General features: G+C 41.3%; 2 protein-coding genes across 7 annotated transcripts; one reads left to right on the forward strand and one right to left on the reverse strand.

Moving 5' to 3' along the window:
- The first annotated feature begins 762 nt into the window (after positions 1 to 762).
- LOC119742408 (monocarboxylate transporter 4-like) lies at positions 763 to 4,144 on the forward strand. Its single transcript, XM_038218326.1, has 4 exons — positions 763 to 1,030; positions 1,147 to 1,287; positions 1,810 to 2,636; positions 2,886 to 4,144. The coding sequence occupies exons 3-4, from the start codon at positions 1,886 to 1,888 to the stop codon at positions 3,035 to 3,037; spliced, it is 903 nt and encodes a 300-aa protein (XP_038074254.1). The 5' UTR covers positions 763 to 1,030; positions 1,147 to 1,287; positions 1,810 to 1,885; the 3' UTR covers positions 3,038 to 4,144.
- Positions 4,145 to 8,089: 3,945 nt separating this feature from the next.
- On the reverse strand, positions 8,090 to 17,412 carry LOC119743397. 6 transcript variants are annotated; one of them, XM_038219787.1, is made up of 11 exons: positions 17,290 to 17,412; positions 16,099 to 16,650; positions 15,300 to 15,496; positions 14,548 to 14,578; positions 14,034 to 14,120; positions 13,419 to 13,557; positions 12,598 to 12,628; positions 11,830 to 11,938; positions 9,909 to 10,032; positions 9,494 to 9,585; positions 8,090 to 8,408 (listed from the first exon to the last, which is right to left on the reverse strand). In XM_038219787.1, the coding sequence occupies exons 2-11, from the start codon at positions 16,640 to 16,642 to the stop codon at positions 8,221 to 8,223; spliced, it is 1,542 nt and encodes a 513-aa protein (XP_038075715.1). In that variant the 5' UTR covers positions 16,643 to 16,650; positions 17,290 to 17,412; the 3' UTR covers positions 8,090 to 8,220. The 6 variants fall into 6 exon arrangements, with proteins under 6 accessions (XP_038075715.1, XP_038075714.1, XP_038075713.1 ...); XM_038219786.1 differs by having other exon boundaries at positions 16,099 to 16,660; XM_038219785.1 differs by having other exon boundaries at positions 17,254 to 17,412.
- Positions 17,413 to 17,927: the final 515 nt, after the last annotated feature.

The following is a 17,927-nucleotide window of genomic DNA, read 5'->3' on the forward strand; positions in this document are numbered from 1 at the left end:
GGTCAGCAGTATATTAGCATCTGTTGCAGCATTATCAGCTGCACCACCACCACCACCAGGAGCAGCATGGAACAATTTAAACACTACCAACACAATGTTCAGAATAGGCCTTTTGCTACGAACACAATGGCAACAATGGGCCTCAGGACAATGAAGAAAATAAATGGAATAAAAGAACAGGACATCAATTGAATGGAATTACATTTATTGAACTTGAAACTGAATTACAGATGAAGTTCACATTTTCACTGTCCTGCTTCTCGACCCTCCACCTGTTTGTCATTCGCCGGATCAATGCATAAAGGGCTTAGATTTCACCAGTAATTCGTTGGCGAAAATCCTGCAGGATGTTTGGCACAATGCGGTACACCCGGTCCTTGAGGTACCCCCAAGGAAGAAAAAAATCAAATGGGGATAAGATATTGGCGCCTCTTGTTCAGGTTCTTGTTTGCGCCATTCAATAAACGTGAAATACTCCCTTAAAAATATTAGGAAACATTGTGTTGGCAGTGGCTTGGCTTGGGGTAGTAACAAAGAATGTATCCTTTGCATGCATGGATGAATATCAGTGAAATATGTAATGTAGTCAATACCCAGATCGAATGTTGGCTACAGAGAACAACTGGTAACCTTTCCCGTTTTGTGGGAAAAACGAATTATCCAAAGGGACTTTTTTTTTTACTCACCCTGCGGATTTTTTTTCAAAAGTGAAGTATTTTATGCTTAATTTGCCTTTAAACTCGAGCTCCTGTTGAAAAACCAATTTGTCAAATAATTATCATGCATAATTTTCTCTTGCAGGCGTTTGGGCGTTATTTAAGTGAAATCATGGGAAAGCACCGTCTAAGGAGAGGAGGTTGCCCTTGGGGAATCGTGGTGGTTCTTGCCTCATTCACTGTGCATCTTCTTATCACAGCGATGACGCGTTGTACCGGGGTATTGTTCTCCAGTTTCCAAAATGCATTCCAGATTACCTCAGCCCAGACTGGTGCCATTTCAAGCATTGTTTCGTCTTTCACATTTTACGGCTGTAAGTACATGTAGACACTTATGTAAAAAGCTACAATATGTCCTCCACCCATCGGGTAGAGTCTACATTATAATATCACATATTTGAAACACTAATCCAAGCCTCTTCTGTTACAGGTACCCTAAGCGGTGTATTGGGGAATCGCTTTGGGTGTCGCATAACGACTGTACTCGCTGGCTTGATTAACATCATGGGAATGATTGGTATCATCTTGGCTAGAAATATCTATCAGATGTACGTCATGTCTGCTGTTGTAGGTGAGTTCACTTCATTTATTAAGTCTGCTCCGCTGACTACTCTGTGGAGATTTTTCGGGTTAATTTTTGGCTATCCCTGGCCATAGTATAGTTTGAAATAACTTTTCCAGATGATGCCGTAGACCTATATCATTGCTGGTATCAACGTCATCGCCATCAGTGATATTATCATCGTTCTAGTCATCATCATCAGGCTCAGCAGGGGGACTGGAGAAGGTCGCAACTGTTTGATGACCATCTACTTCAACCATTGACGATATCCATGGCCGTCGCAAGGGGGCGGGGGCACTTGCCCATCCCTTTTTATTTTGCGACGGACGGATAACATGAGGACAGATTCCTGGCTACCTAGTACCTTTCAGTACAGGGCGGTCTGCTTGACCATTCTTCATTTTACCCCCCCCCCCCCCCCATAGAAAACTCCTGGTGACGCGCCCGTGACCACCCTGAACATTCCTATGATTGTACATGTTCTTCATTTCAAGAAACTCTAACAAATCTCTTTGATATCCATTTTGTAAGGAACTGGCAACGGGGTTGCATATGCAGCGGCAATTGTCATAGTCGCCAAGTATCACGACAAACGCTACCCATTGGCATGTGGGTTTATGGCGGCTGGAAATGCCCTCGGATTGGTTGTATTCGGTCCGTTCATCCAGTTTTTAGTCGACACCTATGGCTGGAGGGGGGCATTGCTGTAACCTGTGCAGTCACTGCAAATATCTGTGCGGCTGGGGTTGCCTTTCGACCACATCTACCATCCCGTAAAAGAACGATTCCTGCGGATCACACCGATGAACATTCAGCTAACCGTCAGGCTGTTACCGTGACGTTTACAATAGCCAGAAAATATTCACTCAAGTGTTTATTCTACGGAACAGTCAAGCTCTTTCGACTGAACTTGCTTCGTCAAAGCTACCGATTGTCCATGTTTTGCTTCGTCCAGGCAACCTTCATCCTTTGCTACGGGTCCTTCATCGTCTACATCGTCCCATTTGCCAATTCATCCGGCATTGAAGACCAGAGGGCTGCCTTGCTCATTACTGCCTTCGGGATCGGTAGCTTCATAGGGCGCCCTCTCAGCGGTCTCGTCAATCAAAAGGTTCCATCCTTAATAATTTTCGAAGTAGCGATGTTTGCCAGCGCTTGCTTTGTTCTGATAGCACTACTTAATACCTACCCTTACTTCGTCATCTCAGCATCCATGTTTGGATTGGCACACGGGTTCCAGAATACAGCCAGCCGCGTGATGCTACGTGAATTTGTTGGTGTTGATAACTTGGGATCAGCTATTGGCATCTACAGCGCCATCGGAGGGGTGGCTGATCTAATTGGCCCTATAGTAGCAGGTAGGCTACATCGCTAAGCATATCATGTTTTCCCCCTTTGATTTGAAGCAGCGCATCGTGCTATTAAAACACTGGTATATCGCAACACATTACGCTTTATAGGTTAAAAGTAATGTGTTTAAGGGAATTGTTATTACATAAATGTCAGTGAATGGAAGTTGTTCGAAACACTTTATAATGCTGTGACGTTTCTTGTATTACTAGTCAATCATTTTTTAACCTACTGAATTGCCTTGGATACCTTTTTAGGTTCCCTGTACGATGCGAGTGGCACTTTTTCTGTTGTGTTCTACATTTCGGCGGTGTCGTCTTTCGTTGGATTTCTGGCGATGTTGCTAGCACCACAGCTGAAGAAGATCGAGCCGGGTATCCATACCGAGATATCAGTGGATAATGTGTAGATGTGCAATGCATGGAGAATGATCTGATGTGCTGATGGGTGGTTGCGTCACAGTGAAAAAAGCAGGACCAGTTTGCCATAATGCGATAAGTCTACGCGTGGGAGACGTGGGCTTTTGTATGGATATTTCATCACGCCAACATGTCTTCATCTCATTATAACTCGAAGATGCCATTGCAGATAATGTGGTCGATCATAATAACGACGCAAAATGGTGACATCAACGGCAACCTTCTCCGAGCAGTGTTCCACGTTTATGCATGCATCACTCAGTCCGAATTTCGGTCTTCCAACGACAGCTTTGGCATTTTTCCCCGCCGCTTGAATGTTGGCATGAGGCTGAGGAAAAAAGGCTACCGCGTCAGATTTAAGGAAACATTTTTTTTTTAACTTTGCCAATATTTAACATTGCCAATATGCAACATTGAGAAAAAAACCACCCTAAATGTCGGCGCTCTCCGGACGAATGTAGGCCTATAGCTATACCTTTATGTCCATGCCCATTCAGTCTGTTGGAATACCCAGCCTTTCGTTCAACTATCGATTCCGTACCCAAACGAGATTAGGCGACTTTGACCCACTTCTTTTCCCGTGTCTTCCCATGCATGCTGCCTGACGTCTCTGGCCTTTCAAAATCCATGGAGAAATGAAAAATAGCCAATTCTATAAACTTCGTCTCCGTCATCCGTCGTAATTGTTTTCAACATCTGCCTCAGAGAGCAGCCGGCACATCAAGGCCAGTTTTCGTCTTACCTTGAAAAACTCCGACTTTTAAAGTACTTTTAAACAAATCTTTTAATTTGAAAATTGCCTTTAGCCTTTTGTGTATGAGATTTCGATGAACTGGAACTATGTCCAAACTGCATGAAGCCTAAACTGTGCTTGGGAGGTGTTAAACAATATGTTTAAGACTTGTTGGAGTCTGCAATGCTGATACATGTAATTCTGCAGATGCTTCGCCTCGGGTAATTATCATGATTTCAGACTCCAACCAATAATCTATGCAGTCTTAAACATAGTGTTTAACACCTCACAAGCACATTTATTCCCATTCATAGATACCTTTTCGGTGCAGATGCAGGTGAGTTGAGTGCGTTGTGAATTTAGGACTATGAAATACCGACGCGCTGGTAGTATTGCGCATGCGTACGAGAGGATAGTGAACGTTCAACCAATAGAACGGTAAAAGGCACTGGATTTCATAGGAATCCAAATTTCATGTGACACTGGAAAAGTGTTTAAGACCAGCTAGCCATGTCTTTATAGGTGTGCTCAAATTTGTATCCTTGTGGAGACACGCACACAATATGGAACAAAACATTGTAAAGGTCTCCACAGGGCAATTTCTATAGATGAATAGGTCTCCACAAGGTTTTCACGAAATAGATATATGGATTTTACTCAAAAACTAGGAATTTTCAAGGTGGGTTGATCCGTCGCAAATGGAAGAGTTTTAGAAAAGGGATATTAAGTCCGAATTTCAGCCAAGGAAATTAATTCTGGTTAAAATAACAGCATTTTGAAACTTCACTTTTAAAATCGAAAACTTTACTACACAAGAACAAAGAAATGTCTCCACAAGGATACAAATTCGAGAGTGTGTGACAGGCTCTTGACCCATGGGAATGGGTAAACTTTCTGTATTTATGAATACTTATTAATGTAGAATTTGAAATTATTTCAACATTGGAACGACTGATCTAGCTATAACCTGTCTGCTTCTGTGTTATCACTGGTATAATAAGCAATAAATGTATACGTTCAGTTTAATTAACAAAAGAAATATAACAACTTGAAAATGGTTCAGTTTAATAGAAATTTAATGAAATAGTAAGAAACTATGTCAAAAGAACCCTTGTAGTATTTTGTGAACATTCTCACAAAATTCCCCCTGTCTCTAGGCAATTTGTAATCATTAAGAAACTGATAATTTCTTAAACATATAAATTGGACGGAAAATTTAAATATAACTTCAAAATGTGTACATGATGAATAACCTCAAACTGTAAAAAGAAATGGACGGAAACAACAAGTTCTTGGAACAATAATGCACATCTGTAGAAATTGCAGATAATTTCAATAATTATTGAATAAAACTACACATATTAATTTCATGCACAGCAAGTATCTAATTAATGCAAAAAATCATGCAAACACTAAATTCCAGAATATACTTACAAATCATTTTATTTGTTAATCACAATTATGAATACAAAATTTGCAGAATATTTTATAGACTGCATAATCTTTTAAGAAAATTTCTTTATAGTAAATTTGAGTTGCTATGAAGTATGTTAAACTGGGACAAAAACAATGAATGAGTACTTAACACCTTTGATCAATTCTACCTTCATGATTCAAAGGATGAGTCCACGGAGGATGTATAGCGGAAAATGGCGACCAGAATTAGAAGCTGTTACTGTAGTGGTGTCATGCTCATGCGCATGCTGCACGCGTTCTTAAAGACAAGGCGCACGCGCACGTATTTTGGTAACCCTATGGGTCAAAGGAGCCCAGAGTGCCTGCGTACTACGACTCGCGCGAGCTTGGTGCTGCCTCAGAAAATGGCTGTCGCCGGATTAGTCTATAGTGGGATCCGGCGACCAGAATCAGAAGCTTTTACTGCGGTGGTGTTTCACTCACTCACACACTGCGCGCGTTCTTAAAGACAAGGCGTGCATGCATTTTGGTAACCCTATTGGTCGAAGGAGCCCAGAGTGCGTGCGTACTCCCTGAGCGTGACTCGCGCCAGCCTGGTGCCACCTATGAAAATGACTGCCGCGGGATCAGTCTATGTGGAATCTGGCAACCAGAAAAAGAAGCCGTTACTGTGGTGGTGTCACGCTCACGCAGCATGCGTTCTTAAAGACAAGGCATGCACGCATTTTGGTAACCCTATTGGTCGAAGGAGCCCAGAGTGCGTGTGTACTACCCGAAAGTGACTCGCGCGAGCCTGGTGCTGCCTCAGAAAATGGCTGTCGACCGATTAGTCTATAGTGGAATCCGGCGACCAGAGTCAGAAGCTTTTACTGCGGTGGTGTTTCGCTCACGCACATGCTGCACGCGTTCTTGAAGACCAGGTGTGCACGTATTTTGGTAACCCTATTGGTCGAAGGAGCCCAGAGTGCCTGTGTACTACATTGTACCTGAGCGTGACTCGCGCAAGCCTGGTGCTGCCTCAGAAAATGGCTGCCGCGGGATCAGTCTATAGTGGAATCTGGCGACCAGAAAAAGAAGCCGTGACTGCAAATGCTGCATGCCTTCTTAAAGACAAGGCGCGCACACATTTTGGTTACTCTATTGGTCAAAGGAGCTCAGAGTGCATGCCTACTACCTGAGGGCAACTCGCACGAGCGTGGTGCTGCCACAGAAAATGACCGGATCAGTCGTATAAGCCAGTAGGGGAAACTCACAATACAAAGAGCCACCAATGGATCAAAAGTACATACTTTTAAACAAATATAGGGCACTGCATATCAAATAGAAAAATCCTGATCATTAAAGCAGTTTAGTATATTTACTTAAATCTAAAAAAAAAAATACAGATTGTTAAAGGGCAAGTCCAAGAATAGGTCCCCTTTCTGTCCCATATGTAATGCCATGTTTTCTTTAATTACATCATCATCGCAAAGACGAACAACATAAACATTATTGTGGGTTTTCTCCTTGTAGATGTCAAACAGTTGTACCAAAGAACCACTGAAATCCATGAATGTCTTAGAGGGCTCAACTTTTGTTACGTATGGGACATAGCGTGCGCGAATTCTTGGACTTGCCCTGAAATGCAATTTTTGACGTGAAGCGACATGTGAACTTACATTAAAGACCTTTGCTAAATGTCTGCTTATGCCCTCAAAAAAGTGTCCTTATGCTGCTCTCTTTGGCTAAAAAGATGAGGCCTGTATTTATCAGGGTGTCAACATTCTGCACATTATTCAACAGTTATTGACTCACCCTTCATTGTTTGCAGTACCACAAACAGTAGGCTACTATACATACACAAATACCTTGAGAAGTCTAGTAAATAAAAATCATTTTTATCACACTAATAACTCAAATGGTTATTAAATAGTGCACAATATAAATGTAAAACTGCTGATTCCTTGTGCAAAATTAATAACTTTTTGTCCACGGGTTTTGGCTAAGTGCTGCGAAAAAGTACCTTTCTATACCCACCTCTTGGTGGCGCCCTCTATTATGGTTCCCTCCTAAGTCCAAGCTCTGTGTGCATTTTGCAAAGTTCCAAACACATCACTGAAATGAAATGGATTGCGCGGAACACTAACACATAATATGCATCCAGGCATGGGAGCGTCCTAGTTACGACCAAAAAAAAAATGAAAAAGAAACTCCCAATAATGTCCAGCTTTGAATATTCAATCACCGATCCACTAAGCCCCACCCACTGCGCAGTTTGGGAAGCAACAAGCGCTCCTCTTCAATGCCATACTGCATGTTCCAGCCGTGTGCATCATAAGTGTATGCAAATATCGGGCTTTTGTGCATGCATTACTCAAGGCTGTGATTAGTCGAGCATCATAGCGTGGGGCATAAGCAATCAGTCTACTGAAACACTATGAAGTTTAAAGGTAGAGTGTATCATTTGTCATTTGTGGATTTTTTTCGTATGAAGCAACAAAAGTGCTCAAAATCTAAAGACGGGAGCTTAACAACTAACCTGATTACGTTCTAGCTCAGTGAATGCTGAATATTCCGAGAAAATAATATTCTAGGATCTCGATTTCAATTCAAAAGTTGCCAAGTCATGTTTTGAATTGCACCCAAAATCAGCGTCTGGGACACGTTCTCATTCAGCCGATTGCAGCTACGCGATGTCACGCACTGAACCAACGAATTATAGCAACCGTGCTCCTGTGCGTCGTGTCAACGCTTGCGCGCACCCATTCATGGCTTCGCTGAATTAAAAACGAACTACTAACGGAAATTTCCAAAAATGTGTCTTAGACGCATCTTTGGAACTGACCTTCTTTTATTGTTTCTTTCAAAATGATAGGAAAGAAGAAAGAATAATTTCACAGGGAGTTTAGTGACATTACTATCTTTAAAAGCAAGTATGTTTTTCAACAATAATTTTGTCAGTTACCTTTTGGATAGCTGCAAATGATGTACTCTACCTTTAAACTACAGATAGTATGCCAATCATGCGAGATGACAACGAACGGTTCAGCGTTTGCCAAACCCCAGATAGTAGTGCTTGATCTTCATGTACCAATAGCTCAGGTCTCCCTTGAACTGATGGCAGATGGACGAGCGCTCGTTGCCCAGGCAGTAAAAGTAGGACATGATGAGCAGGACTAGGAAGGTGATCAGGAGAAACAGCAGCATCAAGAGACATGTTGTCACCCAGTCATCTGTGAAAAGGAAAATGGGCTGGTCATGACAACATGATCCTAGCTGAATGTGGCTGTGGGAAAAGGGATCCTGTTCACAAGGTCATATGTGAGGCGCTCTGGTAAAATAAGACACAACTGGGCAGAGGTCAAAATGAGGGTTTGCGAGTATTTAGGAAAGACTTCGAAAGAAAAGAAAATTCTCCTAACAATACTATTTGTTGTACTTCAATCGGACATTCAGGTGGCAAGTTATGGCTGTTTAAAGTTTACACTTATCGCCCTATCGAAATATCCAAAAGTAAAATGCTGACAAAGTCCGGCAAATAAAAAAGATGCCAATTGGTTTTCCTTCAAATCAATTTTATTCCACGATTTTCGTACTTTGTCATTAAAATATGTGTGGTAGATATATCAAAGGTTATAAATGTCAATAAATCTGAAACTCAAAAAAAATCAACCCCATTCAGTTTTTGCATTATTCTCCACTATGGCCTGTGCCCAGTTCCGTCCCATTTCGCCAGAACACCTCACATATTTTGGTTCCAATTTCTTGAAATCATATAGTGAGCTGAGTAACTCCAGCAGGCACGAAGGACAAACATGTACATGGAAGTTATGCTGCAAAATGCAAACTGCATAGCATTCATACCAATAGGTCAATGCGTAAAAACTGGAAGCTTTCAGTGCCAACCTTTGGCAAGGTTTGGGACAAACTTTTTGTCCCAAATATGACAAATTCTGGGGACAATCTGGTACTGGGAAATTCTAGGCATGAACTGGTTAACTAAAGGAAGACTGAACAGAAAAAACCCACAGCTGAATTTTGAAAACTCTCTTTTGTCAGTCAGTCAAAATTTAGCCCAAAGCACCATAATTATCAGCAAACTTACTATTTGTGCAGTACATTTCTCTTCTCTCCGCCTTGATGTACTTCACAGAACTAAAATTTATCTTGAAGATCCGTTCATTCTCAGTGCCAAAAGAAATGCAAATGTGACTTGGTAACACATTTCCACTCTGGGGATTGGTAACATGTTTCCACTCTGGGGAATGTCAACTGGAAGGATTGTGATGTCAAACTTGCTTTGTATTTAGATAGATACCTTGTTCCTCTGGTTGCGGTGCTGGTTCGAACTCCGTTCTAGTCTGTGGATCAGTTTCTGCTGCAGGCTGGATCACACTGTCATCTTTTGATCTTCAAATAAACATAAATATAATACGCTTATGAACAGGGTAAATGACTATTCTGGTTAAATGTTTTTCTTTCTAGACTAATGGGAAATAGTACACAGCTATAAATCTGTTACATTTCTTTGGCAGTATTTTATGTTCAAAGCAGAATTGGGGAGAGGCCATTGTAGTATAGTGTCTTGCCCAAGAACACAAGCACCATGTTCCCCTTCAGGGTTCGAACTCACGTACCACGGCACATGAGTCGAACACCATAACACTGGACCACAGCACCCCACAGAACTTTTTACCTACTTGTTCTTCTCAAAGGTACCTTGTTGGTCTTACCTCTGTCTGAGCTCATTTGTAGTCTCTTCTCCAGCAGTTGTTTCCTGATCACTCTTCTTTGGCTGTGACTCAGCTGAACTTGTTTCCAGGACTTTTTCCTCTGCGTCAAACTTTTGCATGGCATCTATCGAGGGCATAATAAAGACACTTCAAAACCCTTCAAAGTGCACAGTGGAAATTGGAGGATATATGGTAGAGATTATAGGGTAAATGATATTTGGCATTCACCTCAGGTTTTGAATGAGCATAATTAGATGCTTAACTCAGTTTGTGGAACATGATTACATATCCACTTTATACTGACTGGATAGTGCTTCAAAAACACAGACAGAAGTTATTTGGATGCCATCTTGAGAGGCCTTCTAAACAAATGGTGTGGCCTAAACAACAGGGCCCAATTTCATGGCACTGCTAATACAGCCTCCGTCTATTTCTTGAAGACCTTAAATATATGCGCAGCAAAAGGCGTGCTTACCTCAAAGTTACAAAGTTGCTTGATTAGGTGAAGTAACAATAGACATCTCCATACGCATGCAACCATCAGCACATCCACACCATGAAATAGTGCTGAAGGTTAGCAACATTTTCTGCTACAGTAAGCACGCCTTTTCTGCTGTTAAGCAGCGCCATGAAATTTGCTCATAGAAATTCAAATTTTGATACAGCATGCGCAATGTAGTGTACACACTGTGTGTACATTGTAGCGACGGAAAGCTTTACTTGATTGAGAGGGATGTATCTATATTTGAATAAATCCCCATCAACCGATTGGTTGGTAGTTGATCAGGTGTCAAATGAATTTGTCCCAACACACGGCCCGGAGGCATCGCAAGAATAGAAGTTCCATTGGACAGCCACGCAAGCAATCAGTCAAATGACAAAGATTAATTCAGGTGTTTTATACTACAAATAATCATAATGTTTCACATTTGCGCAAAGAAAGGAATAATTTCATTCGGTAAGGCCAAAAAAGAAAATTGTCGGTCTCTGGTCAGACCGAAGTTCCGGAATTGATGTCGCGACGTGTTTTTTTTTTTTGGTGGCTTTTTTTTTTCAAGCTTGAATAGTACAGACAAGGTGGGTACTATTTTGCTTTTTTGTGTCCTCGTTATACATTGGTGTCCTCCATAATTTGCCTTGGTGCCCTTTATCATTTGCCTTGGTGCAATTTCCCCATTCCTTGGTGCTCCTTGGTACAAAAATTTGAGGAGGCGCGGCAATGGAGGGCACTGTTGTAGCTTCCGTGTTAATTTGAAGAAAAAAAAAGGTTGACGCGCGTGATTAAAATCGACGCGCCCGCTGACCAGAGACCGAGTATTTTTTTTTTGGCCTAACAGATGGACTGTTCATTTCCATAAGGTGTACATTCCATCTGTCACCTCGTAACATTATACTTTCTATTACACTCATAAACATTTAGTACTTGTATAATGACATAGGATACTCAAGTTTACAAGGATATTACGTTTAATTAATATCCAAATTCATCATATCAGTAACCGTCTGCTATATTAGATAATGTGTACACTATTTTGATTAATGTCCTTATAACTGTCCGTCTGTATGAGCATGGATATCTATAAGCAGTGGCAATTTGAAACCCTGCATACTGACTCATGTATCATCTTTGTGCACGGTGGTGGGCGCATACACCATCCACTAATTTTCCAATTGACAATTTTGAGTAAAAATTCAAAATGAAGGAAAGGTTGCAAACAATGAACCACCTCTCTTGTAACCATGACACATTTATATCATCAGCATATCTCCCATCCCCAACTCACGCTTGTTTCTTTTAAAGTAAACTTTATGTTCTGGGATGTCTTCTAGAACCCCAATGAAGTTGCCCTTGCTGCAGTTAGACTAAATCAAATTTTTTTTGGGGGGGGGGGTTGGAGAGGGAATTGAAACCTTGTTTTACCTGCATATAGTTTCTTGCCAACGTCTGCATAGATGAGAGTGAAAAGATCCAGGGATCCCACAGTGACTGGATGTGAATCCCCATATACCTCTCGATATACTTTGGTTGCCTGAGAGAAAACGATAACATATTTTCATTTAATGTTCACGCAGGGTGTTTCACAACTATGGACTCCGTGCACAAGCACCCCCTCACCGGCAAGAAAGGGACAGTTAGGGAGATTACTTGGAGTGACATTTGAACCCATTTCCGACGACGCCGGACGCTCACACGAAGACACTATGGCTTTGTGCACATTCAGAACTAAGTCATACGTACTTCACGCTATAGGTTTTTGAACCAGTAGCTATAGGAACACATGTACGGAGTGTCCCGTACATGGGTGGCATTAACTCAAAAGTGGTAAAAAAAATGCCCTCTTGTGTTGGCGCACGGAGCCCATATATTCTTCACGAAATTGTGTTGTGAAAATTTTCACGCACCTTTCTAAAACAACCTGACAGTGCAAGTGAGACATGCCTGGTATACCAGTTCTCATCTGGAATGGTTCATTAAAATATATGAACCTGCTAAATATTCCCGATCTTTCATAGATGCATCTGTCAACTGTGCCGCAAGACCAAATCTGAATAGCACAGAGTCACTTCCATGAATTCAAATCCTTGCAAAACTGCTACAGATACGAAAGCAGCAGCCATTTCTTGTAAACAAATCACGTTTCCTGTCAGCCTACATATTTGATTACAAATAACCCCAGATGGACAATACCTTTCCACAGTATTCAAGAGCAAGTTGTGGTCTGAAATGACAAACAAAAGAGAAGACAAGAAATTGAAAGTGTCTGAGATTGGTTACAAGGGTCTCCACAGTCAAACTATTAAAGGTTTCAGCCATTCAATCAGCCACTGAAACAATGAATTTAAAATATCAATTATGTGAATCACTGCACGGAATGATACGAGGAATGCTGTCATTTAAATCAATTGGGTCATTAATTTAATAAAATCAAGAGACAGTCTAACCAGTTCATGATAGTAATAATGCATCAAGCAATCAGTAGACAACTGAAAAATTGAATTTGTAAATTACATTGCTGTGGTCATTCTGCAAAGCAATTCATTGATTGACAAACCAATGGTAAATTTAATCAACTGCCAAACTACTCAAACAAAATATCTAATCATCAGTGACATGATTGACCCAAAAAACCCCAAAACTGAACTAAGCTATCCATGAAAAATAAGCAAGCATAAACTTCCCGTGAATCGCTCTATATTGATTTCTTCAATTGCCAGACGCCTCAGTTGCTGACTAGGAGTTCGGCCTCACCTTACGATACCAGTCCAGCCCAATTTTTGTCTCTTTTAATAAATGTCTCCTTTCTGCATTTCGCTATGACATGATAAAAAGTTTCACATTTTTGCTTCAAATTTCGCAGTCCCCAAATAATTTTTTTTTTTTTAATTGTTACTATTGTCCAAAGAAGATCAATTTTTGTATATTTTTCCTTTAGAAAGTACTATTACCTCCCAAAATTTCCCAAATTCTTGCATTCCAAAAAATCATTACTTAAAGTTTTTTTCACATACTTGGATTCTTTCAGGCATAGTTTGGCGAGGTTCTCGTATTCCTTGGCCTTAATGATCTCTGGTGAGTCAGGACCAGCTTGGGATGAAACGTCTCCTTTCTCTGTAGTTAGGTCCTCGTTGTTCTCTTCACTGTTCGATTCTACAGCGTCGAACAACAAGTGTACATTTCAAAAACCTATAAAAGCAGCTCTAAGTTTATAGACAAGCAATGCAAAGTAAGCACACAAACAAGATGTTCTAGCTTCTATGCCTAGACACATCTAACCCTAATTTCCTTCACGGACGTGTTTAGGGAGAAGGGATGGGGGTTCAGTGGTCCGAACACCCCCTCTCCCAAGGGATGGTGATGGTGGGGGTGGGGGGGGGGGGTGGGGGGAGGTAACCACATTAGTCATGCTGTCAGCCAAAACACTGTTATTGTCGGCAAATTAGAGTACAAAAGGTCATTTGTAACTTCATGTGAATGCTGAAAATCAGAAATTCAATGTTAAAACTTTAGTTTTATACATTTATTTGAATGTGTTTTTATTTTCTAGGGTGATTTGTGGTAAACCTATGCTACACAACTACAGCAAGCCCGAAAATATGTCTTATCGGGATGGGGTAAAATCATACCAAATTGTTTCTGTAGATTTACAATATCAATCAGTGCTGTCTCGTAATACATCTTCTCTGCCTGAATAAAGTGAACAGCTTTTTCATCTGGAATAAAGGCTTAGTTAAAGAAATCAACGTGAGCAAATTATTGAAACCTCTAAAATTCAGCATTGTTCCAAACAGGTCTTCTTGAAATACAGCACACTTACGCAGAACCTTTTGTACTAGTGACTTATTTAGTGAAGCAAAGTGTTTGTTGCCGATGTTCTGTCATGCTGCTTAAACCAATCTTGCCTAAATCCACCCCCCCCCCAACCTATCAACAACTTCTCAAGTAAGAATTTCCAAAAGTGCTCCCACAGATAATTTTTGCAATGCCTTTCAGTATCCAAGATCCACACGCACGCTACCTAAAATTAAACTGTAATATTTGCTGCAGCATTTTCATTTCAACACCAATTGTTATTTGATTGGTTGATCACAGAATAATCTTTTTATTATCAGGATTTTCTTGAAAATAATCAAAGGATACATTCCTTCTTCTCAAAATAGATGTTGGAAATCTGCAGGAAAGAATGCAAAAGGTCACACAACAATCTAATGACAACTGCTGAATCCTTGTACAAAACAATTGCAGGTCCGCCTGCACAAATGAACTTTTGCACCTTAACGGCATATAAGATCACTAACTTTGTTCGTTTACAATAATGACACCACTCAAAATCCAAAGGATAATATTCAAAACCTAAGCTGTTTAAGTTTCTGCTCAGTGGATATTACACTTTTTGATAAAATAGTGAAAACCATGTACATGTACGTATTGTCTATATACATGTACATGTAAATGTTTATTGCCCATGATCCATCGACTGATCACTGGAAATCTCCTACATTTCTTGATTTCTTTTCATTAAATGATAGCAAGCCAGTCAGAATAATTTCACGGGATGTTCATCTTTAACCCTAACTCCCTTGCATGATTTACTCGGAACCACACCCATCCTGGCAAATTCCGACACCATATGGGAAACTGCACACGCAAATTTCTGACTTTGATTCTGGAGGTGTACCAACCCAATGTAAAAGACTGTCAGTTTAGGGGTACTGTACCCATCCTGACAGATTAAAAAAAAAAACCATGCCGTTGGGGTTTGATGGGTTGAGATCTGTTGACTTTTGGAATACATTTTTTGTTGTAAATGCAAATGATCCTTTGTGCATTGTGCTTCAAAATTGGCTTCTCTGTGGTGACGTCTCGATTGCACGCAGTTTTATTGTTCCTACCTGGTGAAGGCACTGTGGCAGTTCAGTGAAGGCTTCACTCTCAGTCAAGCCAGTAATAGCAGCCAGGTAGCAGCGTAAGGCTTCCTCACTATTGCCTTCCGTCTCTTGGTGCTTCAATCCTTGCCTGTACAGACTGGCTCGTTGGTGCCTCTTCAGGTTGACTGGGTCATCGGGAAGGTCTCCTTGCTCTGCCGGATCTAGAATAGGGGATCGTTAAGGAGCACGTGCACAAATTACCCCCCTGAATGGTTTCAAAGGGAGAGATGGGGGAGACCACTGGGATGAACATTTGAATGCACTGCCGACTGCACCTGATGCTCATGCGAAAACGCCATCGGAACGTTATGCATATTCATAATAAAATTAATCGGGCATACATGTGCTTCATGCCATACACACAGTAACCAGTATGCACACAAGGTGTGTCCCACTTGGGCCCTTAAAAGTGGACAGAAGGCGCCATCTACGTGTTATAAAATGATTGAGGCCAAATCAGTCAAGCCTTCGGAACTTTGCCCAGTGTCTACGTGTTTAAATACCAGTCCTACATCCAACCCGACTTATATTCTGCAGGAAGCATTCCATCGGGAACACCCTGCGTGCTCTAGCGGATTACAAGCTCGGAAGGGTCCCTACACAAATCGGAAGGTCTCTGCGTTCTAGTCAGAACAAGGATCATTCCAATGGACCGTCTTGCGTTCCAAAGGGAACGTTTCACTGGACCGTGGATGTTCCCAACTTATAAGACACTCTCTTACAAAGTCACATTGGTGAAACCCAATAATTAAAATAAGAATACCTGATGATTCTTTAGAACCATCTCCTGCCAGAGTCTGGTCTTGATCCTTGCTCCTTCCCTCATCATCCTCCCTGTCTTGTCTTTGCCTCCGACCTTCTCCATCTGGTCTGCTTTCCTCAGTAAGGCCCTGCTGATCTGATGAGCCTCCAGCTGATGCCCTAACATCATCCATTTCTTGTGAATCACCATTTACGATCAGTGCAAAGTCACTTGCAGGTTCATCGGTTTCTATTTCTCTTGAGCCCACGTCCTCCACACCGAGTATCCCATTGTTATCCTTAGTCTCATCTTCAAGAACGATCTCGTGTGAGTCCTCATCAAAAACTGCTCCTTCATCACCAGTTTCAATTGGACTAGCACTGCTTATGATTGTGTCGGGTGTCTCAGACGCGTCTGGCCTGCTCATCGTACCGTTCTGGTTCTTGTCCTCCAGGGAGCTGGAGTCGGGAGGATGCAAACTTGTTGCCATGGTTACAGGATTCAGGAGATTATCACCGCCAGCCTGTTCACCCATAGCATCAACTGCTGCTTCATCAGGATCCATGGTCACAACTGGTCACAACTAAATCATAAAATATACATATGTTACCATGGTAACAGCATGCTATGATGCTTACCATGTTACCATGGTATCAGCTAACTTAATTGGTAAACCCCACTCCACTGCCTCCAGCTCTAATATAATGCATCATTGGATATTTCACAGTAAGAGCTGGAAAACGTACATTATAAATCAGGGAAGTACACATTTCAGTACACGTTTCAAAACTGGCCTTTTTCTAGGCCCCTTTTCACTGACGAGTAAGTCAGCAAAGTATAACCAAACCGTATGATGCATTCATTCACTCATGAATACACATGTTGTTAGTCCGAGTAACTAGGACTCTACGAAGTACGAATCACCTTTTCTAACATTTGGAGATGGTCGGGCGATAGTCCTACTCCTAGTTTAATACTCGGACTAGCTAGCCCCACTAGTGTGGCCGTTCAGCGCAGCATACCGCGGCCACAGTCTTTAGGGCTACGGACTTATAATAGCCTGCCTACTGAGAAAACACTTAGAATTTTTCAGACCAGTCATTTGCCAGTCTATACTGCCATGACTGCACAGGGTGTCATAACTTATTCAGATTAAAGTAAACAAACTGCGACAACCTGTCAAAGTGTCATGATATATAAACCGACTCATACCGCGATCATCTCAAAACTTGACATGCTTGCTTGAAATGGAACAATTTTGTTGGAAACTTGGCCTTCACTGCACTTCAGTGGTTTGTCTTCGTAGCATTCATAGAGGGCGCTATACCACTTCTACGGCGGTCTTCTCTCCAGGTGCGATGTATGGTGCCCAGTATCCCCAACGTGATAATCAATGTGTCACTTTCGTGTACCATACCGGTACCGTACCCAAGGTGACCGTTTTAGCCGATTTTCGGCTAACTTTGACAGGTTTTTGTTTAAAAACGAGTTTGACAGAAAATTTGACAGAATGGATTTTTTTTGGGCAGATATCTGGCAGAATTCTGCAAAAATGGTTATTTGACAAAAAACAGCAAATTTGAACACAAAAGTGTACATTTGTTTGTTTTTTAAAAAGCTGCAATCCTTTCAAACAAAGCCTTGCATAATGGGACAGGTTGGCTGGTCCAGGTGCTGAGGTTCACTGGGAAATAAATTTCGTCGTGGCCGCGTTTTGCCCAATAATATTTACCAATATCACAACAACTTTATGTGACTAGATTGTTTATTATGTAATTTGAATCTTAAGTAAGGCAATACTACTAATCTGCATGTGATTTTAAGTGCTTATATTGTATTTCGAGTAATTC

This window comes from Patiria miniata, unplaced genomic scaffold, assembly GCF_015706575.1.
Source record: "Patiria miniata isolate m_02_andy unplaced genomic scaffold, ASM1570657v1 HiC_scaffold_6, whole genome shotgun sequence".
Taxonomy (NCBI): Eukaryota; Metazoa; Echinodermata; class Asteroidea; order Valvatida; family Asterinidae; genus Patiria; species Patiria miniata.